The 18,679-nt window shown below is 46.2% G+C and overlaps 1 protein-coding gene across 1 annotated transcript; it reads left to right on the top strand.

Moving 5' to 3' along the window:
- Window positions 1–764: 764 nt before the first annotated feature.
- LOC117418570 (poly(A)-specific ribonuclease PARN) lies at window positions 765–18,063 on the top strand. The gene is made up of 24 exons (XM_059035329.1): window positions 765–894; window positions 1,119–1,196; window positions 1,472–1,551; window positions 1,978–2,045; window positions 2,135–2,216; window positions 2,979–3,039; window positions 3,134–3,299; window positions 3,594–3,659; window positions 3,939–3,977; window positions 4,542–4,584; window positions 5,139–5,219; window positions 5,608–5,664; window positions 5,961–6,038; window positions 6,406–6,449; window positions 6,786–6,828; window positions 7,117–7,192; window positions 7,875–7,985; window positions 8,491–8,560; window positions 9,486–9,541; window positions 10,709–10,795; window positions 11,091–11,165; window positions 14,841–15,036; window positions 15,766–15,929; window positions 17,185–18,063. Exons 1-24 carry the CDS (start codon window positions 876–878, stop codon window positions 17,235–17,237), a joined length of 1,893 nt encoding a protein of 630 aa, XP_058891312.1. The 5' UTR covers window positions 765–875; the 3' UTR covers window positions 17,238–18,063.
- The last annotated feature ends 616 nt before the right edge of the window (window positions 18,064–18,679 follow it).

The following is an 18,679-nucleotide window of genomic DNA, read 5'->3' as shown; positions in this document are numbered from 1 at the left end:
GATACTGCCGGTACAGCAAGCAAGCTCACTGCTCCCCTCTTGTGGATACTGCCGGTACAGCAAGCAAGCTCACTGCTCCCCTCTTGTGGATACTGCCGGTACAGCAAGCAAGCTCACTGCTCCCCTCTTGTGGATACTGCCAGCACAGCAAGCAAGCTCACTGCTCCCCTCTTGTGGATACTGCCGGTACAGCAAGCAAGCTCACTGCTCCCCTCTTGTGGATACTGCCGGTACAGCAAGCAAGCTCACTGCTCCCCTCTTGTGGATACTGCCGGTACAGCAAGCAAGCTCACTGCTCCCCTCTTGTGGATACTGCCGGTACAGCAAGCAAGCTCACTGCTCCCCTCTTGTGGATACTGCCGGTACAGCAAGCAAGCTCACTGCTCCCCTCTTGTGGATACTGCCGGTACAGCAAGCAAGCTCACTGCTCCCCTCTTGTGGATACTGCCGGTACAGCAAGCAAGCCCACTGCTCCCCTCTTGTGGATACTGCCGGTACAGCAAGCAAGCTCACTGCAGTTTGAGATAAAACGATAAAATAAAATATATTGAGAGAAATAATAACCATATAACAATTATGTTGAATGGCGCTTATAACTTTTTTTTTGTAAGTTTTAGTTGAAATAATTAATATTTTCAGCTTCTCTTAGTTTACGCCTCTTGTGCGTCATCTAACGGCGTCCAAAGGTCACTGCAGATTAGTGTTCAATTTTCTTCAAATTCCGTAACCCCCCCACGCCCCCCCCCCCCACGCCCCCTCCGTGACCCGTCACGCAAGCCACGTGTTTCTAACGCGAGCCCCGGAAGTGTTTGTTAAAAGGATTAAAGGCGCAGGTGAAGCGCCGCGGGTAGAGAGCTGCTTGTGTTTCTGCAGGGATGGAAGTAACCAGGAAAAGTAAGCATCAACTCGAGTGCCTTGAAATAACCAAGCAGTAGATGAGGTGTTGTGGTAAATACTATAATACCCAGACCTTAGCTGACGGACAGGTGGTGCTCGGTTTGCTAAGTCTAGACGCTGTTAATGCGGGTGCCTACATGCAGTGTTGTTTGCGGTTTTACCGAGCTAAGTACATTAGTGCACTGTAGTTTGTCGTTTGCTAATCCTTGTGTTTACCGCAGATTTTAAAGAGTGTCTGAATACGATATACACCGCGATACAAGAAGCCGAGTTCCTAGCCATCGATGGAGAATTTTCAGGTAACCTTTCTGTGCCTCAGAAACTGTATGTGAGTCTGCCGCGGTCTCGTCTCACTCCCTTTGTATATTTCATTATGAACTGGACCGCTACGTACTGTTCCGCGGTGTTTTGAATGTTAGTAATGTCGTGTGTGTGTGTGTGTGTGTGTGTGTGTGTGTGTGTGTGTGTGTGTGTGTGTGTGTGTGTAGATCGTGTAAATACGGCACACGCTTCTCTATAAGCATCGATTTCCAAACACAGGCAGATTCATAACGGTATGTTTTCATTTCTTAAGGTATCAGTGACGGCCCCTCCGTGAGTGCTTTGACCAATGGTCTGGACACGCCAGAAGAGCGCTATCAGAAACTGAAAAAGGTGAACTCGTCGAGACCGATGCCATTCCACTGCAGGGGTGCGAGCAAGACTCCCGTTGAATAGGAGCTTAATAAGAAACAGCTGGGCGTGCTACCCGGATACACTGGGGCTAGCTGGCATTCAGACCGGGAATGGGTGGCGCTGCTGTGCAATAGGAGTCTTGTTGCATCCCTGCAGCTACTGTGTAGTCACAGTTTGAAGCCGGTTCGTTTGGAAACCCATTCTCCAGCATGAAGGCAGTGATGGTTTGGTTTCTGTTTATCAATAGTCTTCAGGAAAGACCTGACCTGGTGCAGCAGCCCATTGATTGAGGGGAGTGCACAGTCCAGGCAGTGTGAGCGCAGTGGCGTCAAACCAGCCATGTGGTTACACTGTGAAGCCAGTTTATCTTTGTGAAACGTTTTTATTCTTTCTTTATTCTTGTAGCATTCCATGGACTTCCTGCTGTTTCAGTTCGGTCTCTGCGCTTTTAAATACAACCATGCAGAAGCCAAGTGAGTCGCTGTTTAGTTTTCTGTTACGCTTCACAGTAATTTGTGTTGATGGAATGTGTTCACTTTCTTTTCTCTCTCTTTTTTTGCAGATACATCATTAAGTCTTTTAACTTTTATGTTTTTCCAAAGCCGTTGAACAGAAGCTCCCCGGATATCAAGTTTGTCTGTCAGGTGAGAGGCTTATAAACAGTGACTCGCTGCAGTCTCGGTTTCACATACATACATCCCAGAAACGTGACGGTGCTGGATTGGTACAGTCAGCTCGGTTTCACATGCATACATCCCAGAAACGTGACGGTGCTGGATTGGTACAGTCAGCTCGGTTTCACATGCATACATCCCAGAAACGTGACGGTGCTGGATTGGTACAGTCAGCTCGGTTTCACATGCATACATCCCAGAAACGTGACGGTGCTGGATTGGTACAGTCAGCTCGGTTTCACATGCATACATCCCAGAAACGTGACGGTGCTGGATTGGTACAGTCAGCTCGGTTTCACATGCATACATCCCAGAAACGTGACGGTGCTGGATTGGTACAGTCAGCTCGGTTTCACATGCATACATCCCAGAAACGTGACGGTGCTGGATTGGTACAGTCAGCTCGCTTTCACATGCATACATCCCAGAAACGTGACGGTGCTGGATTGGGACAGTCAGCTCGGTTTCACATGCATACATCCCAGAAACGTGACGGTGCTGGATTGGTACAGTCAGCTCGGTTTCACATGCATACATCCCAGAAACGTGACGGTGCTGGATTGGGACAATCAGCTCGGTTTCACATGCATACATCCCAGAAACGTGACGGTGCTGGATTGGTACAGTCTGTGACAATTCCTCAGTGACTTTCAGCAGTGAAGTCTGCTCTCCTGAAATGTACATTTCTTACCAAACCACCTCTCCAAATCTCTCTCTGTTCTTGTATTGCAGAGTTCAAGTATAGACTTTCTGGCCAATCAAGGATTTGATTTCAACAAAGTGTTTTGTTGTGGTAAGTACAATAAGTAGCAGTCTGCCCAGCTGCTGTGCACGCTGTTGCTCGAGGTCCTTCAATGCAAAGAGATTCCCTGCTGTCGCACCCCCAGGTATCCCCTATCTGAACCAGGAGGAGGAGAGGAAGCTGAGGGAGCAGTACGAGGAGAGGCGGTCTCAGTCCAACGGAGCGGGAACCCCCTCCTTCATGTCCCCCAACTCCTGCAAGGGGCCGGTCGTCATTCCAGAGGAGCACAGAGCCTTCATAGAGAGAGTCGTGTGAGTGGAAGCCAGCCGCGCTGCTGGGAAGCTGTGTGTTCAACATCTAGAATCCTGCGTCGTTCACACACTCCGGTCCTGTCTGGTCACTGTGTGCGGTGCTGGCTCATTTATACAAAGGCAGTTAGATCTCTTGCATGGGAGGGAAGATTTGCCACATGGTTTGAAAGACTAGCTCTCGCTCAATAATAATAATAAAGCAGCTACCATTACAAAAACGAATCCAGATCGCATTTAACTGAAGAGAGGTCTGGAAAAAACACCATGATGATAATGAAAGTTTCATTATTTCAGAGAGAAAGTTGAAAGCTTGTCAAACAGCACAGAACAATCCAGTGTGCAGCTGGACCCTTGTACTGGGTAAGTGTGCCTCACTCGGGGAGGGGGAGGGGGAGGGGGGGGTTCTGCTTGTGAAATATTATTATTATTATTATTATTATTATTATTATTATTATTAATAACTTGCATACATTCTGAAGTGCCAGTTGGAAATATGAGAATCAAATTCCAGTGCAGAATGGGTGGTAATGTGAGACTGCGCTCTCTCTCTCTCTCTCTCTCTCTCTCTCTCTCTCTCTCTCTCTCTCTCTCTCTCTCTCTCTCCTCTTTTTATTTATTTATTTTTTTTTTTAATTTAAGATTCCAGAGGAAGCTAATTTATCAGACCTTGAACTGGAAGTAAGTGATTAAGCTCCTTTCTGTTTTGCTGCACTGGTATTAAGATTTCAGATTCAGGGGTTCACTGGAATCCCTTTGGGACACTGTGTAGTTTCGATACAAACGTATGATCGCACGTTGCCGCTGGGATGGTAATGGGTAGAAGCCGTTCCCCTGGTTTTCGTTGCACGTTGTATTATTATTTATTTCTTAGCAGACACCCTTATCCAGGGCGACTTACAATTGTTACAAGATATCACAATATTTTTACATACAGTTGCCCATTTTATACAGTTGGGTTTTTACTGGAGCAATCTAGTACCTTGCGCAAGGGTACAGCAGCAGTGTCCCCTACCAGGGATTGAACCCACAACCCTCCGGTCAAGAGGCCAGAGCCCTAACCACTACTCCACACTGCTGCTAATCTTGTGTGTTCTTGGCCACACCACTTGTGTGATAAATGCTATTGCTTGTGTGATAAATGCTATTGCATGCTGATCTGGAGCGTCTCCCAGTTATACTGATGTCTGTGAAACAGTAAAAGCAGCCCCTGTTTATTTTTAAACATTTTGTAATTCTTTCCAGATTTTCCAAAGGCATTCATGTAGAAACCGTGGAAACAGAGAAGGTAGGACCCAGTGTCTGCATGAATCCGTTTCTGTGTAATCCAGTGTGCTGCACATCCTGAAAATCGAATTCAGCAATTGCATTTGCAGCTCTGTGCTTGCTGTGTGTGTGGGCATTGCCATGGGGTCCCAGTGCTGTGTGTGTGGGCATTGCCACAGGGTGAAACATGCTGTGTGTGTGTGGGCATTGCCACAGGGTGAAACATGCTGTGTGTGTGGGGGGGCATTGCCACAGGGTGAAACATGCTGTGTGTGTGGGCATTGCCACAGGGTGAAACATGCTGTGTGTGTGTGGGCATTGCCACAGGGTGAAACATGCTGTGTGTGTTTAAGATCTCTCTTTTTTTTCTGGATGTGGAACCAGCATGCTGAATGGTGTTAGTTTGTAACGCAGTACAATAGCAGAGTGTGGCACAAGGCTAGCCTTCTGTAGGTAATGTGACGCCTCAGGCAGGCTTCAATTCACAAACTAAACAACTGGAACTTGGCTTTTAGTTTTGTGAAAGGGGGTGCGGCTCTCTGAATGGTGCGTTTTATTTTATTTAATTTCTTTTAGAAAGACCGCTGCATTTTAATCAGCAAAGTGGATGAGGATGAACGAAAAAGGAGAGAACTGCAAAAGCAGGAGAAAGAACAGGCATGTGTATTATTATTATTATTATTATTATTATTATTATTATTATTATTATTATTATTATTTATTTATTTTTTACACTGGGTCACTTTGAATAAATTGCACATTCCCCCACCAAGGTCTGTTATGCAGTCTGTATGGTTGTGGCTTTGAGCAACACAACTGAATGCCAATAAAAAGTTGTCTTTTAGAAGCCCCCCCCCCCCCCCCCCCCCGACCAGTGAGATCACACTGTACAATGCATGCCCTGCACTTCAGATCAGTAGACAGTCATGGGATGAGTGTGAAAGAGAAAGGAAGATCACTAGGCTTTGTTTTGGGATTCCAGCTCTGTGCAGGTTTCCCTTCATTAGCTGTGATTTTTATTTTATTTTTATTTTTTCTTTTGCAGCAAGAACTCTCTGACGCTGTGGGCTTCTCCAGAGTCATTCATGCCATTTCCAAATCGGCAAGTTGTACCCCTCGCTATCTAATACTAACAGGGCCAGCACTGTTTCAGGGATGTGAAAGTGATATCCTGCTGCTCTCTTGGGAAGCTCCTGCCCAGTATGGGAACTGTTGGGGATGATAAATGAACCCCAGAACATTTCTGTCTTTGTAGTAGAGTGCCTTCAGTTGCACTAGCCTCCCCTAGCCCAGGTGTTCATGCTGCATGCTTGTTGCAATACTGTAAGTCTTGACCTGGGTTTGTATGCGAGTCTTGTGACAGCTCTGGTTTATTTTCTGTCTTTATACCTCCCCCAGGGCAAGCTGGTCGTGGGTCACAACATGCTGCTGGATGTAATGCACACCATCCATCAGTTTTACTGCCCGCTCCCCGAGGTGAGGGTTCATTCAAGTGCTGATGGCAGTCCTCCGACAGCTGCAGCACAGAGTCGCGTTTTACTAACCTCTGCACTGCTTCTTAGTGGTGTAAATGTGAATATTGAAACTGCATTTGCATCTAACCCTGTTTTAAGATACTGGGGGTGGGGGGTGATGAATGAGGAATACATCTAGAGTTGGGAGAGCAGGCTGCAGACTGGATTGAAAGCATAGTGTCTCAGCTCTATCATCTGCTGTTTAGTGCGTGCGCGGTACATGTGTAGGACAGTTGAGCACTGCTCCTGTATCTCTGAATTCTACTGCAGCAGTGTGCGTTTTGTATCCTGTTCTTGCTGAGTCAGTAACCCTTCGTCCTGAATCCTAGGAGCTGAATGGTTTTAAAGAAGTGACGTCGTGTGTGTTTCCCAGGTTAGTACCACATGTCTGCACTGTTCCTTGATTTGAGTGTTTGTTTAATGGCTGCAGAGTATTTCTGTGGCGGTCCTGAGCTGGCATGCTTCACAGGGTTCAGTGTGGATTGAGCAGCTTGCTGTGTCCAGAACTGGGGCTGTGTGCGTTCCAGTTCCTCGCTTCACAATGCAGCAACTCCAAGTGTGTTCCCGTGTGTGTGTGTGTCTGTGAATGGAGTGCTTTTATATGGAGTGTGCTATAAAGGTTTATCTGTTAGTGTTGTACCTCTCAGAGAAATGCATTGTGGGCTTGACGTTTCCTATTGTAAACTTGTGTTTTTTGTTTTCCTTTAAGGCTTTTGGACACCAAACTCATGGCAAGCACGCACCCATTTAAGGTAACGCCTGGTACTGTGTGGAGTGAATGTAATTGCACATCAATGTACTGTCAAAGGGTCTATGGAGAAACGCATTGCCACTAGATGGCAGTAAATGACAGGTGACGCCCTTCCCTTTTTCCTGTGTTTCGTGTCTGTGAATGGGCAGGTGTGGGCCTGCAGCACTGTTCAGTGCTCTTGTAGGGAAGGTGTGTTGTCAGTCTCTAGATAGCAGCGTGGCTGTGTTCTTGTCCAGCGCTTGTACGATCACAAAGTGACAGACGTGCTCTTCCTGTCTTGTGTTTCCAGGAGCTCATTCTCAACACGCCTCTCGCAGAGCTGGAAAAGAGGTTGAAAGAAGCACCTTTCAAGTCCCCGAAAGTTGGTAAGAAGCAGCATCAGCACGGGGTCACGGCACACCTGCTCTCATCGAACCATAGACCAGTATTTTCTTTTAGTGGGTCCCAGATTAATCCACTCTGGTTAGTGCTTCAGGTCCTATGCAATGCTGTCTCAATGACCAGGGCTGCTCTGTTGCAGACTCTTCCCATCACACTGTGGTCTCTCCACTGTGACTCGGGGCTCCAGGGAGGCAGGTTGCTGTAGTGCCAGCCCTGTCCAAGAGCAATCAGGTGCATCCCTGACGACTTGAAGCATTCAAGTCCATTTACAATTATAGCCAACTTGTTTGCTGGAATTGCAATTCTAATGCTGTTTTGTTCAATACAGTTGTGCTCCAGCAATTGCAGTTATACTAAAGTAACATTAAATAACTACACACATTTAACATGCTTACTGTATGCATTCTAAATAACCAAGCGACAGTCACAGGTGCAGAAACATACTATAGAACTTTTATTGAGTGATCACATGACACATGCGTAATTTGAGCTGGTATATCTGGAGCTGCCATTCTGCCGGTGTGCCAGGTTCAGCTACTGTTCCATTGGAATTGCACAGTGCTGACTGGAATTCCCTGCCAGGTGTGGTTGAGGGTCCTTTTTCTTGTGCTGCTCTCCCAGGCTTTTGAGTTGACTCTGAAGTGTGTTTCCGGTTCCTCTTCACAGACAGCGCCGAGGGGTTCCTGAGCTACAACACTGCCTCGGAGCAGCTGCACGAAGCCGGTTACGATGCCTACATCACCGGGCTCTGCTTCATCTCCATGGCCAATTTCTTGGGTACAGGCCTCCACGCATTGCTTTGCATTGGTGTTTCTGAGAGAGCTCTGTGTGTTTTACCTGGGAAGAAATGCAGTTAGAAATCTGGCAGGGGTATTGCTTTCTTCCCTCTCTTAGCAGAACGTTGCCCCCAAGTCCCTTCCTGCCTCTGTCTCTGTTTCCTCTCCTCATTTCCTCCCTGTGTTGCAGGTGAAGTTGGGACTGTGTAACAGTATACAGTGTTCACAGCATCAGTGTTACAGCTGTATGCTGTCCCTGATAAATAGACACCCACCTGACCCCACATGGTTTCCAATGCTCGGCATAGATCTCAAATGCCGATTTTAAAGTTCCAAAAACACAAAGCAGGGGAGAGGTGAGAGGGAAGTGGTGTCTTTGAGTGTACAGTACCTTGGTTGTTGCCCTTATGTAGTGCATATTATTTTGTGTTTATTATATATAAACTTTAAACAGATTTGTTTGTGTGAATCTGCAGAATTTATTAACGTTGGTGTTTGTGTTCTAGGTTCATTCCTCAGCCCTCCTAAACCACACATTTCTGCCAGATCGAAGCTCATTGAGCCCTTTTTCAACAAGTGAGTGTTCTTGTATTAACATGCGTTCTTTCATTACGCTGCTCCATTCAAACATCTTCAGGTGTTTTTTCCACCGCAGTACAATAAACGCATTTAAAAAGAAATCCAGAAAGACAAAGAAATCCGTGTCGGCTTTGTCGGGAGCCAGCTTGTGGTTTTTTATCAGAGGAGATGGACGGATGCCAGTGACATTTTGCTGTATCCTGGAGATCCTAATGAAAGGGTTGTTGCTTTCTTCCCTTGTGATCTGAGGCTCACATGGCTTTGATAGGAAGCGCTTGCTTGTGGCAGATAATTGAGGAGCAGCCTTGTAAATTACCAGCGGTGTCTGTGCAGGGTGCTGGGGGAGGGGAGGCGTTCGTCTTCATCTCTTGGTATTTTGGAGAATGGAGAGAATGAATGTCTCTGTTTACAGTGAGGATAACAAATCATCTCTGTGTGGGTTTGTGAGACGTGATTTGGTGCTTGGCTTGTAAAAGTGGAAGCAGCTGGTGCAGCATCGGTATAAATCACACAAAGGGTGGAACGATCACTCGATGTCTGGGTGTAATGGATTCTAGTGCTCTTCATGGCTCTGTGTAAAGCTGGGATTGATGGCCCCACTCTTTACTGTTCTTGTATTTTACATACTGATCGGATATTGCAGGCATGCACAGCACATGGCGTTGAATCAGAACAGTAAACGTTTTGAGCAGGGGTCTTCCTCCAGTGAAATGTTTTGTTCACAGATGTTGAATTAAAACTCCCAATCCAGGTTCTAGCTGTTTGTTTTGGTTAGAAATGATGTTTAAAAGCATGTGATATTCCAGACTGTCTTGTGTTCATTGTCCAGTATACTGTGTGAAATGCAGTGGATGCTCTCTGTGCTTTGGGCTGCTGCTCTGTTATTCCTGCCCTCTGTGATGCTGGTTCTCCTCTGTTTCAGACTCTTCCTCATGAGAATTGTTGACATCCCCTACCTCAACCTGAGTGGGCCTGACTGTGAGTATCTCCCTCCTGCCAGCCCTGCCCTGACACTACCCTGCATCTCTTTAGCTACACGTGCCTTCCCTTATAAAAGTGAACAGTGGTATTTTTGCAGTTTTTCCCATGATTATACTGTGCTTTTACCATAGTGTACCCTGGTTTTCCATGTTAAGATGGGTTACCGTACCTTGCTATTTACAATGCTTACCTGTGCTTTACTGTGCTTTATTACACTTCCATATGCTTTTACTGTGGGGACCTTTTATAAGTTCTTCTGCATGGGAATCCGCTGAAACAGTGTGATGGTCATACGTACCATTTTATGAAAAGCCCAGAGCGCTTTGTCCTGTAAACCCTGATGAAACTACAGCATCCCCCCCTCTATACCCCTACATCATTACAGCATCCCCCCTCTATACCCCTACATCATTACAGCATCCCCTCCTCTATACCCCTACATCATTACAGCATCCCCCCCTCTATACCCCGACATCATTACAGCATCCCCCCTCTATACCCCGACATCATTACAGCATCCCCCCCTCTATACCCTGACATCATTACAGCATCCCCTCCTCTATACCCCGACATCATTACAGCATCCCCTCCTCTATACCCTGACACCATTACAGCATCCCCCCCTCTATACCCCTACATCATTACAGCATCCCCCTCTATACCCTGACACCATTACAGCATCCCCCCTCTATACCCCGACACCATTACAGCATCCCCCCCTCTATACCCCTACATCATTACAGCATCCCCCCCTCTATACCCCTACATCATTACAGCATCCCCCCTCTATACCCCGACATCATTACAGCATCCCCCCTCTATACCCTGACACCATTACAGCATCCCCCCCTCTATACCCCGACATCATTACAGCATCCCCCCCTCTATACCCCGACATCATTACAGCATCCCCCCCTCTATACCCCGACATCATTACAGCATCCCCCCCTCTATACCCCTACATCATTACAGCATCCCCCCCTCTATACCCCGACATCATTACAGCATCCCCCTCTATACCCTGACACCATTACAGCATCCCTCCTCTATACCCCTACATCGTTGATGTGAGAAACATATTTTCAAACGGGTTGGTACGCAGTTTATTCTTTTATTTATTTATTTATTTATTTATTTATTTAACAAAGCGTTTCTTTCCTGCAGTGCAGCCGAAGCGAGACCACGTCCTTTACGTCACGTTTCCCAAAGAGTGGAAGACGAGCGATCTCTACCAGCTCTTCAGTGCCTTCGGTAGGTGACTCTCTTTACCCAGGAGCCTCTCCTGCTGCTTTGCTGCAAGGCTTGTAGTGTGAATCGATGGCTTGAAAAAGGACCAAACCACACGCCGTCGGGAGTGGGTGAGCTGCTTGTCAATGCACCCCCAGAATGAGAAGAGTCCCATGCCAGCTCCACAGTGTGTGTGCTGGAGAATGAAAAACTAAAGCAGTTTCTTTAGAATCGTTTTGAAGCGGATTGCATTGCTTTTGAGTCTTTGCGTTTTGTAAAGCGTCCCGTCTCTGTCATGCCGTTGTGTTCTGAATTGCAGGTAACATTCAGGTGTCCTGGATTGATGACACCTCAGCGTTCGTGTCCTTGGGGCAAGTGGATCAGGTGCAGATCGGTAAGAGGATTCATTGACTAAACTCATTGGGGTTGCAATACAATAACCATCACAAAGACTTCTTTCCAAGGTGTCTTGGGGCACTTCACAGTTAAAGATCACTAATGCGCTTGTGGGTGAAACCATCAGAGGAATGTTGTAGCTCATTAAAAATACGGTAGTGTGTTCAATTCAGCAATTTTCTTTGTTCTGTATTTCTAGTGATTTTGATGTTGGATCTGGAGTCTCCTTGGGTACAGAGCTGTGTAGATTTCTCTGTACGCACAGAATTTATGGTTCGCTAAGCTGTGTCTCTTTCTCTGTTTAAATGAAAGTGTTCACAATCTATGACCTTGTTAAACTCCATGGAAAGCAGCCCATGTGATTCCAGTAGTGGATGTTTTAAGTCTGTCCTTGTGTGCCATGTGATCTTAGCACTGTTTCTTCTCTTCTGAATCATGGGCTCTCTGCACGTGCCCAGTCCTTCCACAAACACACACACATATGTGGAATAAGCACAGATACTGAATGGGTTAGTGCACAGTTTGTACCGTGATCTAAGCAAGCCTCCCAGTACTGCAAAGAGGAGTCCGTGTTTCAGAAAGCTTCGGTTTGGATGAGTTTCAGTGCAAGCGACGCCAGTTGTACTCTTAACAGAATTTCACTGTTTCCTGGGTTTTCAAATGGAGACGTTTCCTGATTTTGAATTGCTCCTTGATAAGCTGTCTCTGTGTGAGGCCGGGCATGGCAGCTTTATAAACTGTTCAAACAGTTAAGACGTTGCCTTTCTGCTAGGTGGTCTTGATCACATGACGCTGCTAGGTGGTTAGAATAGTTTAGCATTGGAATTTTATATATACTGTGTGCAAGGCTGAGTTTAAATAGGCTCAAAGATATGTTTGCAGGAAAGTAGAATAAGCTCCCAGGTGGATTAGATCTCCAGGCTGCTCATTCCTATACAGAATGTGTGACCCGGTTTGGTACAGGAGCTGCATTCGCGAGGCTCTGGTTCAGCGCGGGTTGATCATGTGACTCGCTGGGGAGACTGGGCGGATCGGAATCCAATCGATTTTGAGCTCGGAGCGCCAGAGGAAGTTCTGACCACCAGAACGTTGCTGGATCTGGGGCAGAAAGCTCCAGAAACACACAGTCCATTGTATTGGAGTAATTCACCATGAAATTGTCATGTGGTGTCTGGCACAGGGCTCAAGAGAGGGCTGGATTCCACTGTTCCTTTATCAGCTTCATTATTCACTTCAAGATCCCTGCTTCTCTTAATGTCAGGAGATCCAGCATTCTGAGATCATGTGTGTGTCTCTGGAATTCTATTTGTACTGTAGCCTTTCATGGGCGTGTTGAATTCAGCTTTTTGAGTTTGCATGCATTGATCGGTAAACTAATATTGCAATAGCAGACATCGTGTCTCGACTATATTGTGATCTGTTACTGGAGCACCATTCTCCTGCACAGTACCAAGCCATGCATCCATATTTCATTTCATCACAGTTCACGCTTTATCCTTTGTTTAATAGTTTAATAGTGGCAGCAGTGTGGAGTAGTGGTTAGGGTTGTGGGTTCAATCCCAGGTGGGGACACTGCTGCTGTACCCTTGAGCAAGGTACTTTACCTAGATTGCTCCAGTAAAAATCCAACTGTATAAATGGGTAATTGTATGTAAAAATAATGTGATATCTTGTAATAACTGTAAGTCGCCCTGGATAAGGGCATCTGCTAAGAAATAAATAATAATAATATTATTTTTTTTGGTAAGCATTTCATTAGTTTTAGTTCTGGAATTTAACAGGCTTGTGCCAGACTTCCTAAACCTTTAATGTAACCTGCATTCAAATCCACGTATCTGTGTCAGAGGTTTGTTAACATGTCAGAGTGTGTTGCGTTTCTCTTGTGGCCGAGCCCTGCTTCCCACCGTTCAGTGAAACAGCTATGCGATAGGAGTCTCACTTCCACCGCTGGTGTTTGCAGTTGCAGCCCAGTTTGTTACCAGCATGCTTATTTACTCGGTGGACCCCGCTCTCCCTCCTCGGTGCTGGTTTTTTTTTTTTTTTGTTTGTTTAAGAGCACTGTCATGAGCAGCAGTAGTAAACGGAACGAGAGAGGAAGCTCCTGGTTATCTGCAGCCCCCAGCTGTTGGGTAGCTGATCTCCACCCTCCCTAATAAAGGTGTCTAGAGCTGTTTCCGGAGTTTCGTTTTGTGCCTTTGCTGTTCACGAGACTCTCGCTGGTGTTGCGTCACGCTGCTGGATTCCATTGCCCAGTAATTCAGTTTGCTTGCCTTTTTATTGGGGCTTTCACATTTAGGAATGTAGGACGCCTCTCCCAGATGAATGTGTTTCAGTGAAATTCCAGAGTGATCCGACGGTGAGGAATGCGGAGAGGGAAGCAGGAAGCATTTCACAACCCTTTTGCAGTGGCAATTTGTGAGTTCTCAGTTTGCACCTCTCTGAGCAAAGACACTATTTCCAGAACCACTGGTTTGTTTGAACCTTTTTTGAGTTTTTTTTTAAATGCTTTAGTTAACCCTTTAAGCCTCGTGGATCTAGTACAGCGCTCACGTAGCACCGCGGTCCTCATTGTTTCTGGGATGTGTGCGTGCGTATGGTAAACAAACACAGCTTCTGTCCTGTGACTCCACTAGTTCCTCTCAAGTTCTTTCTATCGGCCTCGTGTTTTTGGAGCGAGTCGAGTTCACCGAATGGATTGAAGACATTAAAGGAACAGCAAACAATGTCTTGCTGTGCAAACCCTGTCCAGTGTGCCAGTCCTTTTCATCCTGCTGTCTAGACAAAGTATAAAGGAGCACGTTGCATAACACAGGGCTGCAAACCAAAATTGGACGTTCGGAATTGTTTTTGCATTGCTTTTTAGAAGATTGCAACACTTCAGCTGAGCAGCTTTAGCCAGATATCTGGCGGTCAAGGCTGCTGTGTTAGGTTGTACTTGATTATGCTGATGAATGTGTTGCCCTGTAGTGTGGAACTCTGTTCAGTTCCAATCCTCCCTGTCTGTCGGCTGATTCACCAGCACAGCCTCGTCTGACCTTCCCTGTGACTGCCCGAGCTTGGCTTGGACTGCTGAACCTGGCTACAGTAGTGATTCAAGCCGGGGGAGGGGAGAGGAGAGGGGGCTGGGGGGGGGACAGGTTTTCAGACTGCCTCTTTCCCGGAGTCGTTGTGGATTGTTAATATATAACAAACAAAAGACCTGTTATGACACAACTGTTTTAGCAGTCAATAAAGTGTAATTTATTTAGTTATTTATTTAGTTATGTATTTATTGTTCCTTGACGTTGTTTTTAGACCTTCTTTCTGGAGCAGCAGCAGGCTCCATTGCCAGCCTCTTTGTTCTGCTGATTCATGTGTTTACAGCGATGGCATTTCTCCAGGGCTTGGCAGCCACTTTAAAGGCTGGGCTCTGATAGGCTGCTGCTGTGGGTACAGTTGATACCTGCCCTGCAGTAGTTTCTGATTTTGGTCCTGCGTGTTTCAATGTTGACGGATTTCTGTAGAGTGATGACCATTCAACAGGCTTTCCCTGTAAACCTGCGTTGCTCAGTACTGTTTAACCATTTCAAATCTCAGTACTGTTTAACCATTTCAAATCTCTCGAGTGAAAGGAACCAGCACCCCGTCACATTACCCCACTTCTCTCTCTCTCTCTCCCCCCCCCCCCCCTCAGCTGTGAACACCAGCAGGTACGCGGAGAGCTACCGCATCCAGACCTACGCGGAGTACATGGAGAGCAGACTGCAGGAGAAGCAAGGCAAGAGGAAGTGCTCTGAGGACAGCTGGAGGGAGCTGGAGAGCAGCAGGTTAAAAGTGCAGTACGCTCCTGCACTGCCAGCCGGCTCCGGGTTCAACAGCAGTAACAACGAGTAAGTGCACACCCCCTCCCGTCAGCAGCCACGCCCTCGTCCATCACCCTGCTTTCAGGCGTGATCCTCTTCAATGCAGCTAACTGCTTTATTAGAACAAGTAGAGCTGACAGGTCAGTGTAGGGGGTTGATCTGAGTCACACTGCTTGTAGTATCTTTCTTAGTGTTTTGCTCTTCATACAGAGTTTCTCTCAGGCTCTGCGTGAACGTTCAGACAGCACCCTGACAACCACGAGTTTACAATTCATTCTGAAAATGATGATGCACATTTTGGTAAGCCGCTGTCCTCTGTTCTTCTGCATTACCCTCACTGTGGAATAGCTACATTGGTCTGGCTTACAGAACACAAGCAGAATGTATGAAGGGTATAATTTTGGGTACATGATCTTAACAGACGGGAATCGTGATCAATTAAAGACATGGAATAACCCTTTCTGGAATAGAAAGCAGCATTTACAGAAGAGATGTAATGGAGTGGTTTCCACATCCCAGAAGTGACCGCTGTAAAGAGCGATCAGGACTGGGACTCCCTTTGCTGTAGGAAGCGTTTAGGGCATTTCAGTAGAGTCTCCTGACCTCTGACCTCCTCTCTCAACTCGTAATGCAGGTCCCAGCTCCACTTTCTGAATGCTTGTTCTGTGTTGCCTCAACGCAAACATATTGCTACTAATGTTTCTGAGCTGCTGCAATGCTTAGTAAATCAATCCCTGTGTCTGTCTGTGTCCTCAGAGTTGCTCCGGGGAAGAGAAGCATGAGCCCCATTCAGGAGGAGCTGGGCTCGGATGAACCGGAGGAGGGAGAGATCGACCGGGACGGAACCAGCAGCTGGACCAGCGCCGTGCCCGCACGCAGCAGGACGACCAACAAGCACAAAAAGATCAGAACCGACCCGGGTAAGGAAAGCACAGGGATCAGAACGCGTGTGCTCTGTGTACAGAGCCCGGCCTGTGCGGGTCGCGTGTGCTCTGTGTACAGAGCCCGGCCTGTGCGGGTCGCGTGTGCTCACCTATGTTCTGTTTTTTCAGTGCAGTACAGTGTTGGTGTTTTTTTTTTTTTTTTTTTATTTATATAAACCTCTGGTTTCACAGATCCTGATTGGCACTAATCTTGAACAGCTTTGGCTTTGGTCAGTACTGTTAGTCAGGATGTGGGTGTTCCCATGATTGGTTCTATGGGCTCGGTTTGTAACAGCCAGCCGCGCCCCATGATAAATCGTGGAGCTCCGTTTATGATGATGATAATGATGATGATCCCTGTTTTTAAAGCCCTGTCCACACATGCAGTGGGAAGGAGTGGCTGCTACCTGCCCCAGGGTTACTTCACTCCACCCCTGGCTGTGGACTCTACTAAACAAGCAGCAGGGGCTGAAAGTGAAGCGGTCTGTGCTTGAGTTTGAGAAGTCCTGCTTTTGGAACAGCGCAGTCCGTCAGTCTGACTGCAGTGGGAGGAATCCTGCACAGGGCTGGGATTTCATCAGTCAGGATTCGTACAGTGCGATTTACAAATCCTGAAAATCTAGTCATGGAACAGCCTGGATAATAAATGTATTTATTTATTTATTTATTTTTATGCAATATACATGAATGACATGGATATATAAAAATGCGGTCCTAATGGGCAAAGAGTAAATCCACTAGAAATTGCCTTAAAAAAAGAAGGGGGCAGCTGTTGCTTTGCGGAACAGAAATGCCAAAATTCACGACCCAGAACAACTGTTTATCATTGACCTGGTCTCCTTTCAATCACTTCAGACGCTGGCCCTGCTGTTTTCATTAGAGGCTTGACCTTTCTGTTCTCTGTACAATATTGGCATAGTTTTAAGGAGATCGCTGGCGTGTGAGTGCAGAGTTCATGGAGACAGACTTGAAGAAACGTCTGAGAATGCAGTGTGGAATGTGAATGGTGACGGCTGGGCTTTTGGGTACTTGGGCGGCTGTACAGCTCTGGCCAGTGGTTTTGCATCACCCTATAGAATTAACAAGTGTTGCTTCCTAAAGTCGAATGAAACCTGCTGAATAATGTTACAGTCTTCCATGTAGACTTTTCCTAACCCTGCACCCTGTCAAGGGACTGGTCTGTCGTGTGTGTGTGTGTGTGTGTGTGTGTTTCTAAGCCTGTGCTCAGGGTCTCCTTTCTTTGTGTTTTCAGGTCCCAACCCTGCCGGCTCCACAGGGCTGTTTGAAGTCCCGGAGGTCTGGTAGTGCGGGCAGAGCGTGGGCTGGAACCAAGAGCCTTCAGAGAGAAGAGTCGTGAGGCAGCGGCAGCACTTAAATACATTTTAAAAAGCCATAAGAAACTCTTCTGTCCTTTCAGAGTGAATGAAAGAGGAGCAAGCTTGCAACCTCTTCAGTTCAACGCATTGGCAGAAAGCTTATGAAAAAAAATTCTGAAGTGGTCTTGATTTCTGTTTATTTAGATGAATCTACCGGCGGGGTGCACAGGACTCGAACCTGGATTCCTATGATGGTTCTGTGGTGTGTGTTTGTGTGTGTGTGTGTTTTTTTTTGTTTGTCAGAGATGTTTCCTAGCGATTTAACAATGTTTTAATTCAGTTTTTAATGATGCTTCCCCAGAGAGCTGCTTTTCATGAATTAGGGTCCCTATTGATGTACAGTATAACAGTGCAAGCGTTAAATGAATGGTCTGATAGAAAAGAAACACTAGAATCACTAAGTTTACATGAGATTGTTGTGTGTTTTTTTTAGTCATCTTACACAGAGTTTAAACACTGCCTCCTATTATTTTTTGTTTTTACTGTAGAGGATTGTTGCCTAATTTCTGAGAGTTCCCTGGAGTTAAGTCTATAATGTGGCTGCTTGATTCTTTGTGTACATGTAGTGTGTTTTGTTCTTCATTTCCCTTTCTCTTCTTATCAAGACCTGCAGGTTACAGTAACCGTTTAGTTTGTCACGTAAATGACTTTGTTTAGCAGAAATTGTTTAAAAGCTTCTTATGATGACATGAGTGCCAATTTGACATGCTTCCCATAGTGAAAAAAAAACAAAAAATTAAAGACTTTTCTTACTAGACCGTCTCTCTGTTTTGCCCTGCAGGAGTAGATATGCGAACAAGTGTAATTCCTGCGCCTCGCTGGGGAAGCTGCTCTCCGTTCTTAGTGGGTGGGTAGCGGTGTGAGGCTCCACAGCTGCTTTCTAGGGTAGGCCAGTATTGCGGAAGTCTCTGTCATTTGCCAAAGGTACATTATCTAAACTCTGAATAGCAACGCTGTGAAGAGCTGCTCCTAATCTCAGCGATGAGGACTGTTGATTCAACGCCGACTCGACAAACTCGCCATCTTTTTTTTTTTTTTTTTGAAATATGCAATTTTTAAAACGGATTTCATTCAACAAAGCATCCCCCCCCCCCCCCTCCATGAAACGCTGATCTTTCAGTGATTTTTTTATTGACTCGATGTTGAGTCTGCAGCTGCTCTGGAACCCCTCAGGAATCCGACCGCTTGATGGAAGCCTTGTCTGTCTGTCTGTCTGAGACAGGGACAGATCTAATCAATTCCTCTTTTTTTTTTTGGAGAAGTCCTACAGTGTTCTTGGTTAAGTGGGGATTTGCAAAATGAAAGGAGTTGGCATATTATTTAAATTGTATTCAAGCATGAAACCACTGACACCTGACCTCAATAATGATT

This window comes from Acipenser ruthenus, chromosome 13 (genome assembly GCF_902713425.1).
Source record: "Acipenser ruthenus chromosome 13, fAciRut3.2 maternal haplotype, whole genome shotgun sequence".
Classification (NCBI taxonomy): Eukaryota; Metazoa; Chordata; class Actinopteri; order Acipenseriformes; family Acipenseridae; genus Acipenser; species Acipenser ruthenus.
The sequence above is the reverse complement of the archived record's forward strand: the minus strand, read 5'-3'. Positions and strand labels throughout refer to the sequence as shown.